Here is a 21,250-nt window from a genome sequence, read left to right as displayed (position 1 = left end):
GATAAAGGATTATCTTTGATGTGAGCTTCTAATATCTAAAATCTCACTATGATTGTGCTGGTTTGCAGACTATTTTATTCTTTTATTTATTTTCCTTTTCACTGATCAGATGACTTATTTTTTTCCTTGCTGAGACTCAAACATGCACAGATTTCCATGTCCGTGACTCAGAAGCACGGCTCCAGCTCAGATGGTTCAAAGCATCCTGCAGAGTTCAGTGTTCTCCCTTTTGGTTGCAGTGACTAATTCCTGCAGGATTTAAGGGCGGTTGTAGGTGTTAATAGAGAAAATAATCCACATTTACTCTTAATGTTCTTTAGAAGAGACTGTTCATGCATGTGTTGGATCAACTTTGTCCATCTTTTAACCATCTGATTTGAATTTGATTGAAGGACATTGGTCACCATGCTTAAATAGATGTTATAAACTGAAATATGCAGGAACATCAATGTCTACTCTGAGTCAGGTTGCCTGTAGAAATCATTGAGATTCCGAGTCTCTTGTATTGTTCTTTAAATAAACATGAAATGCATCACTGCGATTTATGTGTAGTATTCCCCTATTTCTCTTGGATTCTAAAGATATAAGTTGGTAATCTTGAAACTTGTCCAGCTTTAGCTGGATTTCAGATTTCTCTTACCGGAGTGGCTCCAGTTGGATGTCTTCACCTTTCATTGGGACCTTATTTGTATTTGTTGCAGATGAACCTTCTCCTCAAAGAGTACCTGATATCTGGAGATGTGTCTGAGGCGGAGCACTGTCTGCGGGACCTGGAGGTCCCTCACTTCCACCATGAGCTGGTCTATGAGGTATTCGGCCAGTCCTACCTTTTGCATGCTTTTTTAAATTATTATTGTAATGTATTTTTCTGTCTTGCTGGTTTATTTTGAAGTCAAGTGAAAAAAGAGCTGTAAACATACATTTTTACTTCTTTTTTTTTTTTTTTTTTGCCAGGGACATTCTGCGTTTGCCAATTACTTTCTCTAATTTTCAGTGGAATCAGATCAAGAGCTGAGTCCAAGTTGACTAAAAAGGATTAATGAGCTTAGATTTTTTTAGTTGCCAATGTACATACAGCAAATAATCTGCTATGAAACATATATAAAACATATTTCTATAAATGTATTTGGTGGGAATTCTATCCACCAAGTTTAACCATGGGTACATTTTCAAAGAGGGTCACTTAACCTTTATCATCACCCCTGGTAGGTTATTTTATGACGTATCTTTACAGAACAATATCTACTGCAGTAGGATGATTTCATAATAAAAATGTGGCAGAGATTTTTTTTTTTTCACCTTTCCTCTGTTAATGGTGGAAAGATAAATGGTCACAAATAGGACTGAAACAATTAATCGGATTAATCGGGATTAATCGATTTATTGAAAAATTCATCAACTAATTTAGTAATCGATTAATCTTAAACTGAAGTATAGAGACTGTAAAACATAATGCCCTGGTATCATTTAGCAACCATATTTATTGGTTGCTTTTTATAGTATGAAAAATCTCTTCCAAACAACCGTTGGTGTATAAAAACAATCCCTGTTTTAAAACTGGGAGACATTTTACAAAATATTCCATGTATTGTTTTTTTCGAAGAGGAACAGTGGGTGGATTTTGCCACACTGATAGAGCTATTCACCAAAAAAACAAAAACCTGCTTCAATAAGGCCATTTTGTTTTTATTTAGGTCATACAGGTCATATTATGGCTCTTCTACAGACCTGAGTGGCTCTAACGCTGCATTCTTGTGACCAGAATTTGTTAAGTTTAATTAATGTCATGATTTCATTTGTCACGATTTTGGTAAAATCATTTTCTAAAAAATTAAGAATATTAATTGAGTTAGTGTATTAAATCATTATCAGCTCCTATTAAGATCATGCTCTTTGATTCTGAGCTTTTTCCTTCAGGTCTAGCCTCTCTGGTATCATATATTTCACATTTTATTGACTCTAGCCCAAAATGAAATGGCTCTTTCCTTATCCCTGCCAAACCTTTGGTTGAAGATTAGTCAGGGAATATAGAAACACTGCCATCGTGTGGCGAAAACCCCAAACTTCTGGTCTTTCTGCTTGTTCATGTTTCTCCTTTTTGTTTTTTTATGTAAGGCCATAATGATGGTACTGGAGTCAAATGGGGACACCGCCACTAACATGATGATGAAACTTCTGCAGTCCTTCTGGAAAACAGGCCTCATCACTGTGGATCAGATGAACAGGGTAAGTAAATTTGACTAGATTACAATAGCCTTTCATATTTCCAGACAGCTTTTCATTACTTAATATTTATGTTTAGGGTTTCCAGCGCGTTTATGATGAGCTGCAAGAAATCAGCCTGGATGTGCCTCATGCCCATCAAATCATGGAGACCTTTGTGGATCTCTGCTACCAGGAGTCTGTCATCACCAAACAGTTGCGGGATGCTTGTCCTTCCAGGTAAGTTTTCCATAAATCATTCATTTTTAAAACCTTTATTTCTAGTTATGCCAGAAGAAGCATTCATGATGATAGGTAAATGTTAATGGATTAAAAAAAGAGCTTTCAGTCCCTAGATAATTTTCTCTTTGATAGCAAAAATAACAAAAAAAAGAAACTATCTATGAAAGTTTTGCATTTTACAATCAGGTTTTATTAGTTTTTCTTCACATTGGTCAGATTAATTCAGAACTGTGTCAAACTCACTTAGTGGTATATTAGATGGGAACAAATCTGTGGTTCTGTTGTGTCATTTACCATAATAAATACTTTTCCTGGTTTTTCTTTTATCTTATTGCTTAGAATTTATTATAAATTTATTCAAATTTTGGGTAAGAGTTTGTATTTTATAAATTTAGATTTGGAAACAAAGAACTTGAGAAATTAACCCTATGTAATAGCCAAAAAAAAAAAGATGAACCTGTTTGGTTTGGTCTTGTGAACAAGTTATCACAGTCACAAAGCAAACATCTTTTTTAAAAATCAAATGGCTTCTGCATGTGGGAATATTAACAATGTTTTTTGATCTCACATCAATTTTACTGTCATTTTCAAGAGATTGTGTTCAAGTTTCTATATCAGTAAACAAAAAAAGTTATATTTTTGTATTATACAGCAGGCATCCCCAAACTCGGTCCTGCAGGTTTTAGAGGTTTCCTTGCTCCAGCACAGCTGATTTTAATTGAAAGCTGATTAACAGGCTTTTGGTCTACTGCAGTCATTATAACCAGCTGTGCTGAAGCAGAGAAACCTCTAAAAACCTGCAGGACAGCGGCCCTCGAGGACTGACTTTGGGGATGCGTAATATACAGTATTAATGAAGAATAAAATACAAATAATAATCCTTTAAGAATGTTAAGTAGCTGGTAGTTTTCTGTAGCAAATTGAATAAAAAAAAAGAAGTTTGGCAGTTGTAATATCTAATAAAAATTAGTTAAAAACGCACAAAAAATTATCTAAGGCACATGCGCAACTTTCCGAAAGACTGGTGGGGACATGTCCACCCCATTAACTAATAAAATAGAGCATGGCACAAACAAATCAATTTGTTAGGCATACAGAGCTTTTTCAGTTCAGAAAGCGCCAAGTGTAAGTAATAGTTTTGACAAAACATTGAGTTTAAATGTTTTTTTCTTTACTAGTTAAAAAGAGTGTCTAGATATCTTGAATTTTTTTTGGCATCATTATATTGGCAGATATGTTCATAAATCCAAGTAGAGCACAGAGACACAAGTAGGGAAAGCTGCAGATTTAAAGGGGAAACGCATTCAGTGGGATATGCAACATGCATTAAAATATATCTCCAAGTTATATAGAAACTTTACAGGAAAAAATGCTATGCTACATTTAAAATGCAACTTATCTTTATGTTTTTTGTAATTCAGCAAGACTCAGAAATAGTTATGCCAGCCATGCAGAGACAGATGCAGGGTCCAACTTACAGGTGATAGCAAGGGTGGATTTAGGAAATTTAGGGCTCTAGGCAAAGACTGGCAGGAGGCCCTCTGAATTGAGAAGGCAACCCATAAAACAGACCCATTATACAGATCGAGAAATTTTAATAGAATAGACATACATTATTGGTTCTACGTTTTGTCCCTTTTCTTTTTATGTTCCCCTATATGATTTGTTCTCAGTTGCCTTTTCATGCTGTTGCAAAAGGAATTACATTTTTTCCCCCCAAGCACTAAGCTCAGTCGACTGCTCCTTCCTCCTCCATAAATGTGCAACACATTTTAAATACATTTCTGTCCTCCAGAGGGCGGAAGCGTTTCGTCAGCGAAGGAGACGGTGGACTGATCAAGAATTAATGGATGGGAGGAAAAGCAAGAAGAGGAGGAAAGGGTGGAGGTGTCTACAGCCTGTTCCTCAGCTTCTCGCCTTCATGTGATTCCCAACCTGGAGCGTTCCTCTTCTGTTATGTCATATCACAAACCAGCATTCACGTCAAACAGAGGAGCTGCATGGGCCCTCTTATCCCTTCATGTTAATTATAGTTTGTGAAGAATATTCGGTCTTTGTACCTGTTTGGAATAATTCAAGTTGGAGCTTTTGGGAAACAGGTGGAGAGACCCGAGTTGTGGTGGGGAGCGGGTCTTGTTTTTGGTTTGTTCTGCATTTTTCCCATGTTTTTCTTATGCAGGCACTAATAATGAGGGGATACTGTAAAGTCAGTGAGCTCAGCAGCAAACAAATAAATCTGCTTATCCTCTGCTACAGACTATCTGAAATAATTTCAAAGAAATTGTTTTCTGTACATTCTTATTCCTGTATTTCTCTCAGTTCTTTGTAAACAGAGGCTTTTTTTGTTTGTTTGTTTCCATCTTGGTCACTTGGACCATGTGTTTACTTAGTAAAACATCAGTCGCATTGAGATGGGTCACTGTTTCTTTAAAAACACAATTTAAGTAGATATACATGAATCACTATCTCTGGGATTTAAGCAATTGGGGTTTAATGTGTGTAAAGGATAGTTATGTAAAACTTTAACGGTCACTTAAAAGAGGATTGAAGATTTTTGCTTCCAGTTAAGTAATGTATGCAACTTCAGTGGTCAGTTAGAAGAAATGGATTGAAAAGAGGGTGGGAATGTGTTTTCAAAAGAAGCCGGGATTGGTTTGATACCTGAACAAACTTGTTCCAGCAGCTTCATACCTTGGAATAGCAGTTTGTCAGTAAGACTTTTCTACCCCCTATCTGACAGTTTTACATGTTGACCAAAGTTGTTCAAAATATTTGAGTTGAAATCTTTCATTCAATAAAAAAAAAAAAATGCAACAAAACAGGCTTGCTTTTTTTTTTTCTGTTCTTTGTATGACTGTAGGGGAAGAGTGAGTTCTGTTTTGTTTAGGTCATGTAATGAAAATGTCTAAAGCAACCGGTGGAGATGTTTAGGCTGGAAAGCAATTTCCGGATTTAACCTTATCACACAGCTCCATTTAAGCCATCGTCTAAAAAAAAAAGAAAACGGCACACACCAAGTGAGACCTCCTGTCTTAAATAGAAGGCCAGTGGGGAAAGCATTAAAGAAAGCAAAGAGGTAACTGTGCAGAAACTGTTGACCTGATAATTGGGGATTCTTAAATTCTTGCCATAATAACAGCATAGGAAGAAATACCAACAACATTTTGTTTGATGTTGAGGTAGAAGGTGCCATTATCAGATTAAATGTTTTCGATTTCATGCAAAGTTATTTTTTTTTATCCTGCAAAAAAAAAAAAAAATCTAGTCATAGTATAAGGGAAGGTAAACGGATCCAAAAACAGGACAATTGAGCCATAGTGTGTACTTACGCAGGCAAAGCCCATATCTGAGGCAAATCTTCATGATTTTATGTCCACAGATTTACCAATCTGATTGATTTTTGCTACTTTTTAGAATAGAATGTCCTAGATCGGAGGTCTTCAACAGGGGGTCCGTGACCCCTGGGGGGTCCACAGACGCACTGCATGGGGGCAGCTAAAGCTTTGGTTGAATCTTTTTTGAATCTTTTTATATTTTTTACTAATTGCAATGTCTTTAAATACATATAAACATGAATTCAACACACTAGTAAAACAGATAAAATAATCAATGCACACATTCAGCGACACACAGGAGCTCTTTCAAGCTTGGCACCATTTCATTCACAACACCTGTCCCATCAACCAGGAATCAAAAATACTTTAATAAAATTACTTTCATTAAATGACACCATCTGTAATAGAGTGACTATAGGACCAGTTTAATATAACACAATTTCATACAATATAAATAATTAGGGGGTCCCTGCTCCATCTTGCCATCGGTTTGGGGTTCCTTGGCCTGGAAAACATTAAAGACCCCTGTCCAAGGTGTTAAAACCTGCTGGTAATGCCCCAGAATAGCCGTCTTTCTAATGATTATTAAACATTTACATTCTAATTACTTGGATTAGTCCATGAAATCCGAGACCATGGTCTATAGCCGGCAAAGGGTAGAGTGCCCACTCCATGTTGGGGAGGCTGTACTGCATCTAGTGGATTTTAACTATATCTTGGGGTCTTGTTCACAAATGAGGGGAAGCTTGAGAGGGAGATTGATAGGCGGATTGGTGCGGCGTCTGTTGTCGTTAAGAGAGAGCTGAGCCAAAAAGCGAAGCTCTCGATTTACTGGTTGATCTACGTTCTTACCCTCATCTATGGTCATGACTGAAAGAACGAGATCCCGGATACAAGCGGCTGAAATGAGTTTTCTCTGTAGTGTGTCTGGGATCTCCCTTAGAGAAAGGGGAGGACTCAGAGTAGAGCCGCTGCTCCTCCACATCGAGAGGAGCCAGCTGAGGTGGCTCGGGCATCTGATTAGGATGCCTCCTGGACGCCTCCCTGGTGAGGTGTTCCAGGCACGTCCCACTGGGAGGAGGCCCAGGGGGACACCCAGGACACGCTGAAGGGACTATGTTTCTCAGCTGGCCTGGGAGCACCTTTGGATTCCTCCAGAGGAGCTGGCCCAAGTGGCTGTGGAGAGGGACGTCTGGGCCTCCCTACTGAAGCTGCTACCCCCCGTGGCATGACCCCGGATAAGTGGAAGAAGATGGATGGATAGTCTATGAAAGCAAATTCAATTGAAACACACTCAGAGTTGTGGCTTACAAAATAAGAATATAAAGGTTTCAAAACAGCTAAAGAAACCATTGGTTGAATCTTGACCTGCAGTTAAGGTCAAGATCCAACCTCCCTTTGGGGAGCAGCCCACTGCTCCCCAAAGGGGTCTTCAACATTTTCCTGGCCAAGGACCCCCAAACTGATGGCGAGATGGAGCGGGGACCCCCTAATAGTGTATGAAATTGTGTTATATCAAACTGCTCCTATAGTCACTCTATTACAGATGGAGTGATTTAACTAAATAATTACTCCCTGGGATTATTAAAGTATTTCTGATTCTGATTCCTGCTTGATGGGACAGGTGTTGTGAATGAAATGGTGTCCAGCTTGAAAGAGCAGTGTCACTGAATGTGTGCATTGTTGACTGAAAGTCATCTTCTGCCTCCATTTATCTGTGTGTTAATTCATGTTAATGTGTATTTAAAGACATTTCAATTAATGAAAAAAGTTGCAGGGGGGAATATATAAAAAAGTCTAATCAACCAAAACTTTCGCGACCCCCATGCAGTACCTGCAGGGACCCCCTAGGGGTCGCGGAACCCCCTGTTGAAGACTTCCGTCTTGATTGACTCTTACTTTGAACCGATTCCTGTTTTCATTTTCCTGTGTTTGATTTTATCAAACCCTAGACATCAAAACCAGTGGGACCCATCATGTTGAACATTTTACAACAGCCCCCTTTTGTTGCAGTTGATGATTTCTGGAAGGTGTGGGTGAATCGCTGCAACGCTTCGCTAGTACACGTCACCCTTCACTAGTACACGTCACAGGAAGCCAGCCATCAACCAGGAAGTGGCTAGCAGGCTAGCCAGCGCAGGATCATGAGCAGCTGAGAATCAGGGTGTTTCCACAGGTCAGTCATTAACCTTCTCAATGAACATTATGCCAGAACTGCGAAACAGAGCCGTGTTTATTAACAGTCGTGCTAAGTAATGTCGTATTTGCAAATTTGATGGTCGTAGGTGGCAAAACTTGGGTTAGCTTTTAGCGTAGCAGCGTATAAAGCATGAAAAGATAAGCTGAATCGAGTGAAGGTGCAAAACAGGTGTCTGTAACACATACTGCAACTAAAGTCAACATTTATTTAATTTTAAAGCTATTTGGTGATAGAAACATTTAGTTGAGCCTATTAAAACCATTCTATTTCAACATTAGCAAAGGTATATATGGCTACCAGGTGATAGAAATCACAACAGGAATATAAAATAGATATATCTGAGTTATTTATATTAAATGCAAAGACGTAACGTTTCGAGTTTTGAACAGTGGATAAAATATCACATAAAGTTAAAAGAATACATCTAACGGTTGGTATTATTTATTTTATTATTGCTTTTTCTCAAACATTGCCTATATAGGCAAGTTTTACACATAAGGACAAATCAAAACCTAAATTTAGATGCATTAAAAACTAATTTATATCGTCAATCCCCAACATGATACATCCTAGGAGATGCAAGTTAAAATAGTGTATGAGTTTATACACAATTTGATTAAATACAGCATGGATATCGAGGTATAATAGACTGGTAGAACGAGATGCTGCACACTGCCGGCCAGCTGGTTGAAAGGTTCCTCCGTTTATTTATACCATCTACAATGGCCTTATGAGCAATGAAAAAACTCATTTGCGATGTTCTCTCTAAAAGGACCTTTCAGATATTAAATATAGTTAACTATGTTGTTTATAACTTGTTTTTCTTCACCATTACACAATATATCCACAAATTTATGTAAATGATATGAAAAAGGTCATATTGTAAAACATTTGAAACAATAATAATAATACTGAAAGTGTTCTCTCACCTGCTTTGACACTGGCATCCCATTGTTAATCTGTGGAGTTCACTGTGGCATATTTTGCAGCCATAAGAGTTTCAGCTCTGCCCAAGGCTGTTTGAAGGCGCTCCGCAAGGTTTAAGAGCATGTTTATGAGTATTTTTCCCCCCAGAACCATGTTTCTGAAGTGATTTGTTGGAGGACAAGGCCTGGCTTTCAGTGTTCGGTTTAATTTATCCCAAAGTTATTCTTACAGATAGAGGTCAGGACAGTGGAGTCCACCTATCCACACTAAACCCCGAGGTCTTTATCCATTTTTCTGCCATTTTGTATGGACCTTGCTTTTTTAATATTGTGTGTTTTTTTTTGTTTTTTTTACCAACCCTTTACAGTCAAACATGGATGGTTGTCCTGGTTACCACCAAACACAAACTTGTCCATCAGTTTCCAAGATTAAGAAGCACAATTAGTCTCTCCAGAGGACCTACCTTCACTGCTCCTATTGAACCGTGCTTTAGCTCGCTATCCGTCTTAAGCTAATCTGACAGCTACACAGAAGTTATAAGGTTTCTTGGGACTATGCTGACACTTTGTGACGTCTCCGCACTGCGATCGTTAGCATTCACTGCCCAACCGCCACTTTAAGAGGCTCACTAATAGGGCTGCAACTAATGATTATTTTGCAAATCGATTAATCTTTCAATTTTTTTGATTAATCGATTACTACACCTATAGCAAAAGGTTCCTTAAAGAACACCTTTTTTGTGAAAGTAAACCAAAGCATATTATAGAGCTTATTGACAGATAAACAAGTTTTTAAAAAAATACAAAATGTTAACATTTTCTTTTTACAATTCTGTTATAATTGCTGCTCTAAGTGGGTTTCTTTGTCAGCTAAAGGCATGTTTTAGAGTCTCTATACTGCAATAATCGGTTAATTGATTACTAAATTAGTTTAGAAAATTAGACGATTATTTCAATAAACAGTTCATCACGATAAATCCACTTAATTGTTTCAGCCCTACTCATCACCTCAATTGTAACCCATTTTTTTCTCAAATGTTTGTAAAAACTGCCTGCATGCCTAAAATCCTCATTGATATTTGATATCCCTGTGGACACCTGATTTGAAATATATCTATGGCTCAGAGAAAAAGTTTGGCGTTATGTATTTTATCATACTTATCTCAGTAATCCATTCAGAAATTTTAGATCTATATTTCTTTTTTCAGTTCAACGCATCATTAAGGGATCAATACCAACTTTATCCCCATATGCTTTCAAACACCTCTGCTTTAAAAAAAACCTCACCATTCATAATTGAATTGTTGAACATAAACTGTATCATATTAATGGTTTTGTTGTTATACCTAGAATCACTTTATTTTAAAAAAAAGAAGCTTGATTTTTCTCCCCTCCATCTCTTCAGAAGGCCAGGATGGGCAGGCAGAGGAAGAGGGTGGTGACAAGTGACGCTCCTCCCCATTCAAGGAGAGACGAGAGGCCCTCTGCGTTTAATCGCAAAGAGAAAAAAAAGAAAACCGATATTGGGAAAGTGTTCATCAACATCTCCATTGGGCTCTGCATATTCAGTCTTATCTGGTTCTTTTATGCCCTCTACATGCGGTCCAGCCTGTCGAAACGCGTGGTGACTCTGCATCCATCACCTCGTGTCCTCGACGCCAACAGCACCACTGCGAAAGTTTCCTCGGAGAGGTTCTGGGGCTCCTACAGGCCTCAGGTCTACTTTGGCATGAAAACGAGAAGCCCAAGGTCCATTCTGACAGGTAGCGGCCCATTCACACTTAAACACAGATTATTGATCAGGGATATTTAAATTATGGTTAAAATCTAATTTATTTAGGTGGTGAAAATTTCAGCAGAGATTTTAAAAATGTTAAGATGCCATGCTTTTAGGAATGGTGACTAAGATTATATTATTTTGGACATTTGTACGTCATTGCTTGTGGCTAGAAATGAAATCTCTTATGTGTTTCTGAACAAATCTGTATCAATAAATCATTTACTTTAGGTTCTCTTTTTGTTTTAAAGATCAAAAACATGTTGCATAAATTACTTTAAAAAATGCATCCATTCTTAGAGTTTACATGAATTCAAAGTGAAACCAAATTCACACTGTAGATATGATTTAAAAAAAAAAAGGTTGTCAGGCGCTGCCATTGTAATAAATGAAAATGTAACCAGATGTTTTAACCTATAGTGCTATTACAGTCGGGCTGGGCAACATGGAGCAAAAATAATCTCTTGACATTTTCAAGCTGAATGCTAATATATCATATTTATCTCGATGTTTCTCATTTCATGCAGTAATTTTAAAAAAAGCTCAGTCCCTAATGTCATCCGGGATTTTTTTTAACAAACCACTTTAGATCTAAAATGGGTGAAAAATAACCTACTGGCATATGTAAATGCCGGTAGGTTATTCCATCTCAGTATGAACTGCACCGTGTCATCTTAAAATCTCTATCATAAATATGTCTATTTTTAAAAATGCGCAGTTCTATATTACAGAATGATGTCCCTCTAAATATAGGAAACCCAAGGAGTACATTTGTGGAAAAAGAGAAAAAGAAAAAAAATCCAGATTTTCCAAAATGCAAATTTTCAAAACTGTGAGATTTGAATGTTTCCATAAAATTGGTTAATGCCCTAGCCCTATACTAATGTACATTAGATTATAGCATAGTGATAGAAAAAGTTAGTTTTCTTTTAAAACAATTCATATTTTACGTTTATATGATATCAGAAATTTAAAAATATACATGAATGAACTTGGTGACACACGTGCCAGCCTATTGGGCTATTCTATAAACAGTGTGTTGGTGGGTTGATTATAAGTATTACCTTTTTTTCCTGTTAATCTTTTAGCTAATCATCCATTTTAGTAGACATTGTTTTCTACTTGGATAAATGGAGTTATATATCATGTTTTCCATTATAAAACTGAATATTTATTGCATTCAGAGTTATAAAAATACAGATACGAATACAGATTCAGTCAGATTTATTACTACCTGTGTAAAATTTATGTAGAAAATACACCAAAGATCAAAAAGTGCTACTGTAACATAATAATATACCTTAAGTTTTAATACCCATCTCCTGTTACAGTGGCTGTTTTTAACAGAATCTGCATTGATGGAGCCATTTTAGAGGAACAATTGATAAACATTTCAAGCCTAAGCCTATTTGTGATGTCTGTCCCTAGGGTTTACAATTACATAAAAACAACCAATACAACACAAGATTAATAATACAAATACCAAACAGAGTAAATGCTTTTTCACTGTCATACTCATTAACACCTACTGATCAAAACAATAACAAAATATAACACTGGGATGATTTTAAACATACTTGCAGTCATACATGTCTGCCAAGCAGGTTCCTCTTTAGAAACTCTTCAACTGACCATAAATTAAGTTTAATATTACCTCTGCAGCTGAAGAGTTTAACCTGCAATCACAACATAGACAATAGCTCATAGAGTGAATGAAACATTTTGCCAATGAAGAAAGATTTAACCAATATAGTTTAACATCTAACAATATAACTGTTTTTTTTTTAAAGGATAAAACTTCAATTCTTGCTGTGGCCAGATTACATGTTCTGCATTACATTTTTTATTCTTTTTTTATTTTAAAAGCTTTTCAACTTTTACATTTTTGTCTTCTGCTAGATACTGATTTATTTACTTTTATTTTTTGTGCAGGGATGATGTGGATGCGTCAGTTTTCCAACTCTGACATGAACCTTAGGCATACTTGTGAGCAAGGCGATCATTTGCAGGGCTATGGATGGCTGATGCATGACGGACTGACGTTTGGCGTCCAGGAAATTCGAGATAATGATTTCACACTGACCACTGAGTTTGTTAAGCGGATTGGTGGGGACCATGGAGGAGACTGGACCTGGAGGATCACAGCCAAACAACATGTGAGCTGTAGCTGAGCTTGTAGTGATGTTATGCATGTATATCCTTTTAATATCACGATGCTCTGAGTGTTTTCCAGTTACTATGAAAAATGTTTGATGCTTATTTAATGTTGTTGCCATACAGAGCTCTGCCCCCCAGCCTCCAGTCATATCGCTGATGTTCTACGCAGCAGCAGACACACAGGGATCGCTCCATACTCACATGGAGGAGAGGAACCGCCTGGCTTCCATCACTGGTTTCTCAGAGGAACTTGGAAACTTTAAGATCACTTTCAGAAAGCCTGTGACTGGGGAGCTATCGAGCCCAAAATATGCCAGGTAAATACTCAAATGAAGGCAGAACTCAAAGTTACTACAATATACTTAATAATTGCTATTTCTATGTTCTTTCATACCAGAAAATAAGGATAAAAAGGACTCTAAACCTGTTTGTTTCTGTGAGTCAGGAATAAATCTTTAGTTTCAACAGATGGATATCTAAAGCTTGTCCCAATGAAACCCACAGAGGTCAAAAACAAACTTTTTATTCGTGGATAAGAGAACAATAAGGCACAGAAATAAAGACTAAAGGAAAGGAAATGTTGGCATAATTATAAAAATACTTACATTTTTAAGTTGAACATTTCTAGATAGCCTAGAGATGTTACTTTAGTGAAGGAAATTTAGATTTTGGGAGGGGGCTAAAGGCGAGTAGAGGATAAAACCATCTTTTATCATTCTTGAAAGAATAAAATTATATTTTATTAATATAACCTCGTGCAAATTATGGATCTTCTGTAAAATGTATCTGATAAATGTGCCTTTTTTGATATACAAAAGCAGCTATAATGTAGTTTATAACTACAGCAGCACTCTGGGTGCACACTTGGTATTCACTCACAAAAATAACAAGTGTATTAGAGTTTTTATGTATTTAATGAAGAAGAAAAGACATGGTTCTTATCCCCCGTCTATAGCGAGAGAAAAATATGTTGTTTTGTGTCAGGTTATGCACAGAGAAATCTGTACGTGACTGAAGTTGTTTGTTGAACACAGTATGTTACACAGACAAAAATACTCCACGTTTTGATGTTGCTCTGAAATATGTATAAGAATCAAAGTTAGCTACAGTGTGACTGAAGTGGATTTAATGATGTTTTATTTGTTTGCACAAGGTGATTCAGTTTAACTGTGTCTCATAGTGGCATGCTGAAAATCAATAACTCCAAAGACAAACTAGTAACTCTAACACAAGTCAGCAGATATGGCGCTTAAGAGTCCAATAATGGGTCAATATCAGTTTTGCACCTTTGGTTTAGATTAAGGTTTTGCCAAATTCTCGCAAACTCTTTGCCCAAATTCACTCTTCTGCAAGTCCTCCCTCAATTCTATTCTCTTTTTCTCTCGCCCTCCTCCTCTGATAAAGGTTTTCTTTAACTTTTTTGCTGGCTCCATCATGTCGCACTCACACCCAAAAGTCTATAATCACCTGTGAGAAGTGCAGCAGAAGACTTGTTGCTGCTAAATAAATGGCTTTATATTTGGCTGCTGTAAAGCTGTTTATCTCACCTCCAGGACAGAGCTGTGAGACTGCCAATGAGTCAGTGGCATGGAAACTGGTAAGTGTGGTTTTCCAACCACAGCCAGGGGGGAAGGACGACGGAACACTCAACCTTTGCATAAACATTTAGATTACATCTAAAAAAGGGTGTTATTGAGGTAAAAATGTTGCATCTTTAAGTTCCTTCTCAAAAAAAATTACATCTTGTAAAGATAATTAATGACTATTTGCTTATGAAATATCTTACTATATTATGGTTCTTTAAGAACAACAGGAATCAACATAAAAACAGCAAATGGGAATCAGCCTCAAAATGTAAATCTGTGTATTTCTAAATAAACCTCAGTGTCTCAGTTTATTAATATGAATATCATGTAGATGAATCATCTACATGAATCATCATCATTTTTGTTCAAACGGATGCTAAAATTAGAAGAAATTGTTCATTTTAAAACAGGCCCTCTTTTAATAGTTTAAAGTTGCAGGTCGGCAACCTTATATGTTATTGGAAATGTGTGTGATTACTATTCTGTCCAGGCTCTGTTGTGTGCATTTTTTTATGGATGCAGAAGCATAGCTTTGAAATGCAGTTACGGTAGCATGTACAATCATCTTTAATTCCTTCAATACTGCAAATACTACACTTAATTTTATTAATATTTTGGTCACAAGGTGGTGGTATTGCTCCTCATGTGGTTCATTGTATGTGGCAAATGTGTCACCAGACAACAGGCACTAAATCAGCAGTTAAATGTAGTCTCTTTTTACACACCACATTCCAACACACTGATGTTCTTCATGGAGCAGAAATGTTTCTGAGAAACTATGTTCACCCTGTCGTCTTCATTAACTGGAATCATCTCTGCTTTCTAGTTACAACTACCTTCAGACTCTGTCCCCTGGCTTGGAGAAGCTGACTGATATTGTGAAGCTGAGCCTGAACCGCAGGTTTGTCTACAGCCCTCCGTCTGGTGAGAAGAGGCACTACATCGGCGTGGACACCTACAAACCCCATCACCACCAGAACCAGCAGAAACATGCTGACCCCCGGAAAGAGGGGGATTTTGTGGTCCACCAGGTTACTGTTCAGACACCTTTCCAGATTGAAGTTTTGTTTGAGTCTGGAAGCTTCACCAATCGTCCAAACCAACTTGTTGGTTCCATCATGACTCAGGAGCTGGAGAAGAGGAAAGCTGAGTTTAATTTGAAGTTTGAGAAGATTTTTGGACTAGAGAGTAAAGGTTTTAGCCAAACGCACATAAAATTTGCCAAAGCGGCGCTCAGCAACATGTTGGGTGGAATGGGTTACTTTTACGGCGAGTCTGTGGTACAGTCGGTATACAACGAATATCCTCTCCTGTACCCTGAAGGTGCTTTATTCACTGCTGTACCATCACGCTCTTTCTTTCCCAGAGGCTTCCTCTGGGATGAGGGATTTCACCAGTTGCTGCTGAGTAAGTGGGATCCCCAGCTGACCAGAGAGGCCATCGGCCACTGGTTTGACCTGATGAACATCGAGGGCTGGATCCCCCGTGAGCAGATTCTTGGAGATGAGGCTCGCAGTAAAGTCCCTGCAGAGTTTATCGTTCAGCGGAACGAGAACGCAAACCCACCTACGCTCTTCTTAGCCCTGCAGGAACTAATTGAACAGCTCACTTCAAGGTCAGATGAGGCAGTGTCTAAACCAACCCTGCCTTTCCTTCGAAGGCTCTTCCCAAGGCTTAAAACCTGGTTTGAATGGTACAATACCACACAGACGGGGCCAAAACCCAATTCCTACCGCTGGCGTGGACGAGACAAAGACACCAACCTGTACCTCAATCCTAAAACCTTAACCTCCGGACTGGATGACTACCCCCGGGCCTCGCATCCGTCAGCAGACGAGCGGCATGTGGATTTGCACTGCTGGATGGCATTGTCCTCAGGCATCATGGCTAGCATAGCGCAACTTTTAGGTGAGCCCCATGAGGACTATAAACTCCAACACAATGTGCTTACAGACAACAACCTGCTGGACGACCTCCACTGGTCAGAACAACTCCATGCTTACAGTGACTATGGCAACCACACCCAGAATGTCTCCTTGCAGCGGGAGAAGGTATACGTACCTCCCGGACAGCCTCGCCATCAGTTCCCCGTGGCACGACTGGTGCGCTCCGTACGCAGGGCCCCTAAGCTGCAGTACGTCAACGCTCTGGGTTATGTCAGCTTGTTCCCCTTCCTACTCCAAATCCTCCAGCCGGACTCGTCCAAACTGGAACACATCCTCCGAGACATGAGAGACCCTAACAAGCTGTGGACGCCCTTTGGCCTGCGCTCTCTTTCCAAGACCGATCCTCTTTACATGGAGCGGAACACAGAGCATGACCCCCCCTACTGGAGGGGACCGGTTTGGATAAATATCAACTACCTGGCAGTCAGAGCCCTCTACCACTACGGCAACACAGAAGGGCCATACCAAGAGAAGGCAGCTGCCCTGTATAAGGAACTCAGGACTAACATTATAAACAATGTTTATTCACAGTATGTTGAAACAGGGTATGTCTGGGAACAGTACAGCGACAGTACCGGCAGGGGCCAAGGAAGCCACCCCTTCACCGGCTGGTCGTCCTTGACTGTATTAATGATGGCCGAACATTACTGATATCTTTGTTGCTATGATTGAGACAGCATCAGCAAGTTTTTATTTCTGTGCTACCAGAAATTAAAACAGAAATTATATCTTTCATCATCACAAAAAAACAACCCTTCAGTAAAATAATAGATGTATGTTTCCATTTTGGAGATTATTTTACCAGGCATAAAGTACACCTTTTGCCATGCAGTTGGGCCCAGAATTATTCATACCCCTAGGAGATGAGTTATTTAATTAAGTTTTCTAATTTGATAAGAGACAGATGTCTCTCAAGTAAAGCAAATAAAAGCATAACAGGTATTTATCATTGATGAGGAAATTCATGTCTTTGAAACCCTAAACATCTCCATAAATTTTATCCTCCTCCATTTATTCTCTGGTAGATGGAAATAAATCTAATCTGCCAGGAGTATGGATAAGTAGGGGTATAACTGAATGCAATCTTCACACATCTATACCCTTAACCTTATTAAGTTTTGGAAAATCAGGGATAGTTATTTAAAAAAAGAAATATAATGGCTTTAAAAAGAAAACTTATTACGGTTAATTATCCGATTGAAAAAGTGAAAATTATTTAGTACAGATGCATTACTGACATGCTTCTAGTATTTGTAGTAAACTGAACCCCTTTTTGCTCAGTACTAAGGAAAATCCCCAAATTAAATTTCCCTAAAAACAAGAAAATAACATTTCTAATATTTTTAATAGAAATGTGTTAGCCAACTAAAAAGTGTGTCCATGTGATGTACAATATATGCTTTAACATTTGGTCAAATTTGTAGCAGGGATTTCTGCATCATGGAGGTGATAATCCTGTAGCTCTATAGTATGAAGGGAGTCCAGGCTGGTCTAATGTGGCCTTTACCTTCTCTACATTATTGGGTCTCAATAATTGGCTTCTATGTCGTTCCAGTTTGCTAGCATATCAGTTTAGACAGGACATTTTAATCTGGACTTCAAGCAATTTGGGTTCTTAATTTGGCCTCTTCACCCACACTCAGAAACTTTGATTTGTAAATTAAATAAACATTTAGCTTTAATCTTTAAACCGGCATCTAAAGACAACGTCTCAGTCGTTTTTCTCCTATGCCCAGGTAAGACATTTCTAACTAGGGCTGCACGATTATCACGACTGATTCTTATGACAATATTTACCAGTATTAACATGATTTCTATTGTGAAACCCTAATTCCTACATTGTCTAAGGATTTATATTGGCATAGTAAAAAAAAATGCTATTATGCTCTCTAAACACACCAATTTCTGCAGCATTTTAAATCCCAAACCTCTAAAACGAGCACAGGTTACCTCTTGTTGGCACACGTTTTTAATCACCCTTCATTCTTCCACTCAACTTTCCTATGATATACTGAGACGCTGCGATCAGGCAGCTTCTTTTGTAATGACCTAAGACTTCTTCTGGAGGGCGTCGGTGAGAGAAAAAAACCATCAAGTCGGCAGCCTTTATTGTGATCTTGTGTTCATAACACAGCTGTAACATCTTTTTTAATTTGTCAAATAAAAAAAAAAGTTATGTAACTAAAGTAAATATAAATGTAAATATTTCTGTCTCTAAGGCGTAATCATCAGAATCAGTGGTAAAGACATCTCTGTGGCTTATGAATCTGTTTTTTACTTTTAAATTACTGACTTTTTATTTCAGTTTTTTCAGTAATTTGAAATGTGGGTGCAAGTCAAGATTTCACGGTGGTTTTATTTATTGAACAAGGATGAAGCCAAAATGGAAAAGGTACTGAAAAGTTAACACACACTGGAAATCATACAAACAGTTGAAATTTTGATGTGCTAAACTGAAACATGTCTTTGAGACCTGAAGCAGTATCTCATCCATGTTTACACCATCCGTCCATTCTTACGGATTCCCAAGCCTTTCAGACCGGAGGGGACAAATGGCTCACCCCCCCACAGTGCTCTGACTGCCCCAGGGACCTTTCAAACCCTTTAAAATAAAAATGTGTTATTTTTAACTCTTACAGTGTAAATACAAACATATTGACATCTTCATCTACATCCACACTATGTGCCATTTTAAAGACAGACGCCTTTCTTAATGCAAGTCTACTTGAACAGAACCAAGGGCAGTTTTCAATGGGCAGCTGGTTATAACGTTTGAGGATTTTGAGTTCTATTATTTGGGGAAAATTGGGGATATCCTGTAATTGTGCCATTTTCTTTTCAGTGCGTGTTGCTCTGTTGATTCTATGTTTAAACATTCAGTTTTGGTATCTGCTTGTTTAATCAGACTTTCTGAACAAAGACTGAAAATGACTTTCTACACACCACAGCAGAGATTTGGTGTGCTCTGGTTTATTTGGCAAGGGAAAAAAGCCCTGAAGTATTTCCTTTTTTTGTTAAAACAATAAATGGATAAATATGTGTCGCCAGTCTTTGTGCTTCTTTTGTGACTGAAGTGTACTAGCATTGTTGTAAGCATATCAGAAATGTTATCTTTAATAATTTGCTGCCATGTTGGCCTCCATTGCTCCCCTTTAGGTTAGTAGTAAATTTGAGAAAGATGAGTAACTCATAAAATTATGACATTTTCAGAGAATAGGTGTGTTTTAGGCTGTTTAATAGCTGATCTACTGTTGTTTGCTGAAACAATCTGATCAACCTCATGGTCTCTTGAAGTAAACCTGCATTTAGCTTGATAACCTACACCTGGCTTCATGTAGCTGCACCCGTGGGACCTGGGTTGACCTTTGTAGAGCAGATGAAGCCAGGACATGCTCCTCCTGCTCAGTTAAGCCTGTCTCTATCTCATCCTGACAATTTCTGAGTACAGCTATTGTGGAATAGTGAATTAAAAGTGAATTATCAACTAATATCATCTAATCAAATTTTGAGCTAAGCATATAAGAAGACAACTTTAATGAAATCCAGTTAATGCAATAAGATAATAAGGTGGGCTAATGCCTTCAAAGGATGCTTCCTTTTCTCAGATGCCCTAGGGGCAGGGCCAAAAATTGAGCTGTTAAAGGTGGATGGTTAATCAGCATATCTAACAAATATTTTAGTCTTAGATTTACAATTTCACTTATAAGATTATATATTTAGGTATGTTTATTATATATAACAGACACTTAAAATTTTGTTTAATTTTTACATTCTGTCAGCATAATATTTTAGGTTTCACCAGGTGTTTTCCCTTCCTGTTTGTGTTCAACACTTTTTCTCTATGCTACTTTACATTACTACACATAAGTTAATTTCTGAGTATTATTTTGTGTCTTTCTATGTACAGAATACTTGGGTTGTTACCAAAAACTGCTGCAAGAATCACATCAATAACGCTTTTAGAAATATGCTTATCATGAACAATGGTGCTGATGAAGATTCTCAGTCATACAGGTCATAGTCATTCCATAAAAGTAAAAAAAAAAATCCACTGGACTTGGTTTCCAAGATTTGAAGATGTTTCGCCACCTCTCCAGGAAGAAGACAATGGTGAAATGCTAGTATATGTTTCAAATGTTAAACTCATCTGACCAAAGAACATTATCCCAGAAATACTTATCCTTGTCTCCCCTTTCTTTGAATTAATTAGAGATTATGTTTTCCATAGAGACTAAAAGTGTCCTGCTTGCACACCTAAACTGAACTTCTTTCTTCTTTTACGACTGAACTGACACCATCTCCCATATTAAAAGTAGGAAGAGCCTGCTGGATGGTACCATGATGAAATTCTAGGATTTTTAGAGTTTTTTTTAGCAGCTTGTAGTGAGCTCTCAGGGTGGGGTTGCTTGTGCAGCAAACCCTGAACAGCTCAATAAACTCTCAAGCATTATTATGAGAAAAGTATAGACTTATGAAATAAATGTTTTTAATTGGAAAACATATTTTGCAGGTATTCCTTTTTAAGCATGTAAATCAACTTTGTTTTGACATGTCTAAAACTGTTCCTTGGACTAAATATGTATATAAGATTCCCATTTGCCACTGAAGAAAGTTTTCCCAGAACATCATACAGTTAGCACCATATTTATCCAAAGGGGATGATGTTTTCAGGGTTATGTTCAGTGAGAGTTTTCTGTATATTTTCTTTTGCATGTGGACCAAAAGGTTCCATTTAGGTCTAGTTTGTTTGCTACGTCCCCTACTTGGCTTATGGCAAAATTTAAGCAATATTTCTTATGTTTTCCCCCCTACCATTCTTCTATTAAGGGGTGTTTGGAAGACTCAGAGTTGTCCTGTCAGTTAATTGTCATAACATCC

General features: G+C 37.8%; 2 protein-coding genes across 4 annotated transcripts in view; both read left to right on the top strand.

Annotated features, from left to right (window-relative positions):
* Window positions 1-5,257, top strand: part of LOC107091139 (programmed cell death protein 4-like) — a 21,622-nt gene extending 16,365 nt beyond the window's left edge. Inside the window, exons 8-11 of the mRNA XM_015384902.1 lie at window positions 702-809; window positions 2,116-2,226; window positions 2,303-2,442; window positions 4,241-5,257. Coding sequence (XP_015240388.1) covers window positions 702-809; window positions 2,116-2,226; window positions 2,303-2,442; window positions 4,241-4,292 — 411 coding nt within the window. The 3' untranslated portion in view covers window positions 4,293-5,257. The remainder of the gene's footprint in view (window positions 1-701; window positions 810-2,115; window positions 2,227-2,302; window positions 2,443-4,240) is intronic.
* Window positions 5,258-7,825: 2,568 nt separating this feature from the next.
* mogs (mannosyl-oligosaccharide glucosidase) lies at window positions 7,826-18,534 on the top strand. 3 transcript variants are annotated; one of them, XM_015384893.1, is made up of 5 exons: window positions 7,826-7,956; window positions 10,312-10,669; window positions 12,616-12,839; window positions 12,964-13,157; window positions 15,253-17,023. In XM_015384893.1, exons 2-5 carry the CDS (start codon window positions 10,321-10,323, stop codon window positions 17,021-17,023), a joined length of 2,538 nt encoding a protein of 845 aa, XP_015240379.1. In that variant the 5' UTR covers window positions 7,826-7,956; window positions 10,312-10,320. The 3 variants fall into 3 exon arrangements, with proteins under 3 accessions (XP_015240379.1, XP_015240380.1, XP_015240381.1); XM_015384894.1 differs by having other exon boundaries at window positions 7,877-7,956; window positions 10,315-10,669; XM_015384895.1 differs by lacking the exon at window positions 7,826-7,956 and having other exon boundaries at window positions 10,321-10,669; window positions 15,253-18,534.
* Window positions 18,535-21,250: the final 2,716 nt, after the last annotated feature.

This window comes from Cyprinodon variegatus, unplaced genomic scaffold (assembly GCF_000732505.1).
Source record: "Cyprinodon variegatus isolate N-32 unplaced genomic scaffold, C_variegatus-1.0 Scaffold326, whole genome shotgun sequence".
Taxonomy (NCBI): Eukaryota; Metazoa; Chordata; class Actinopteri; order Cyprinodontiformes; family Cyprinodontidae; genus Cyprinodon; species Cyprinodon variegatus.
This window is presented reverse-complemented; position numbering and strand designations above follow the sequence as displayed.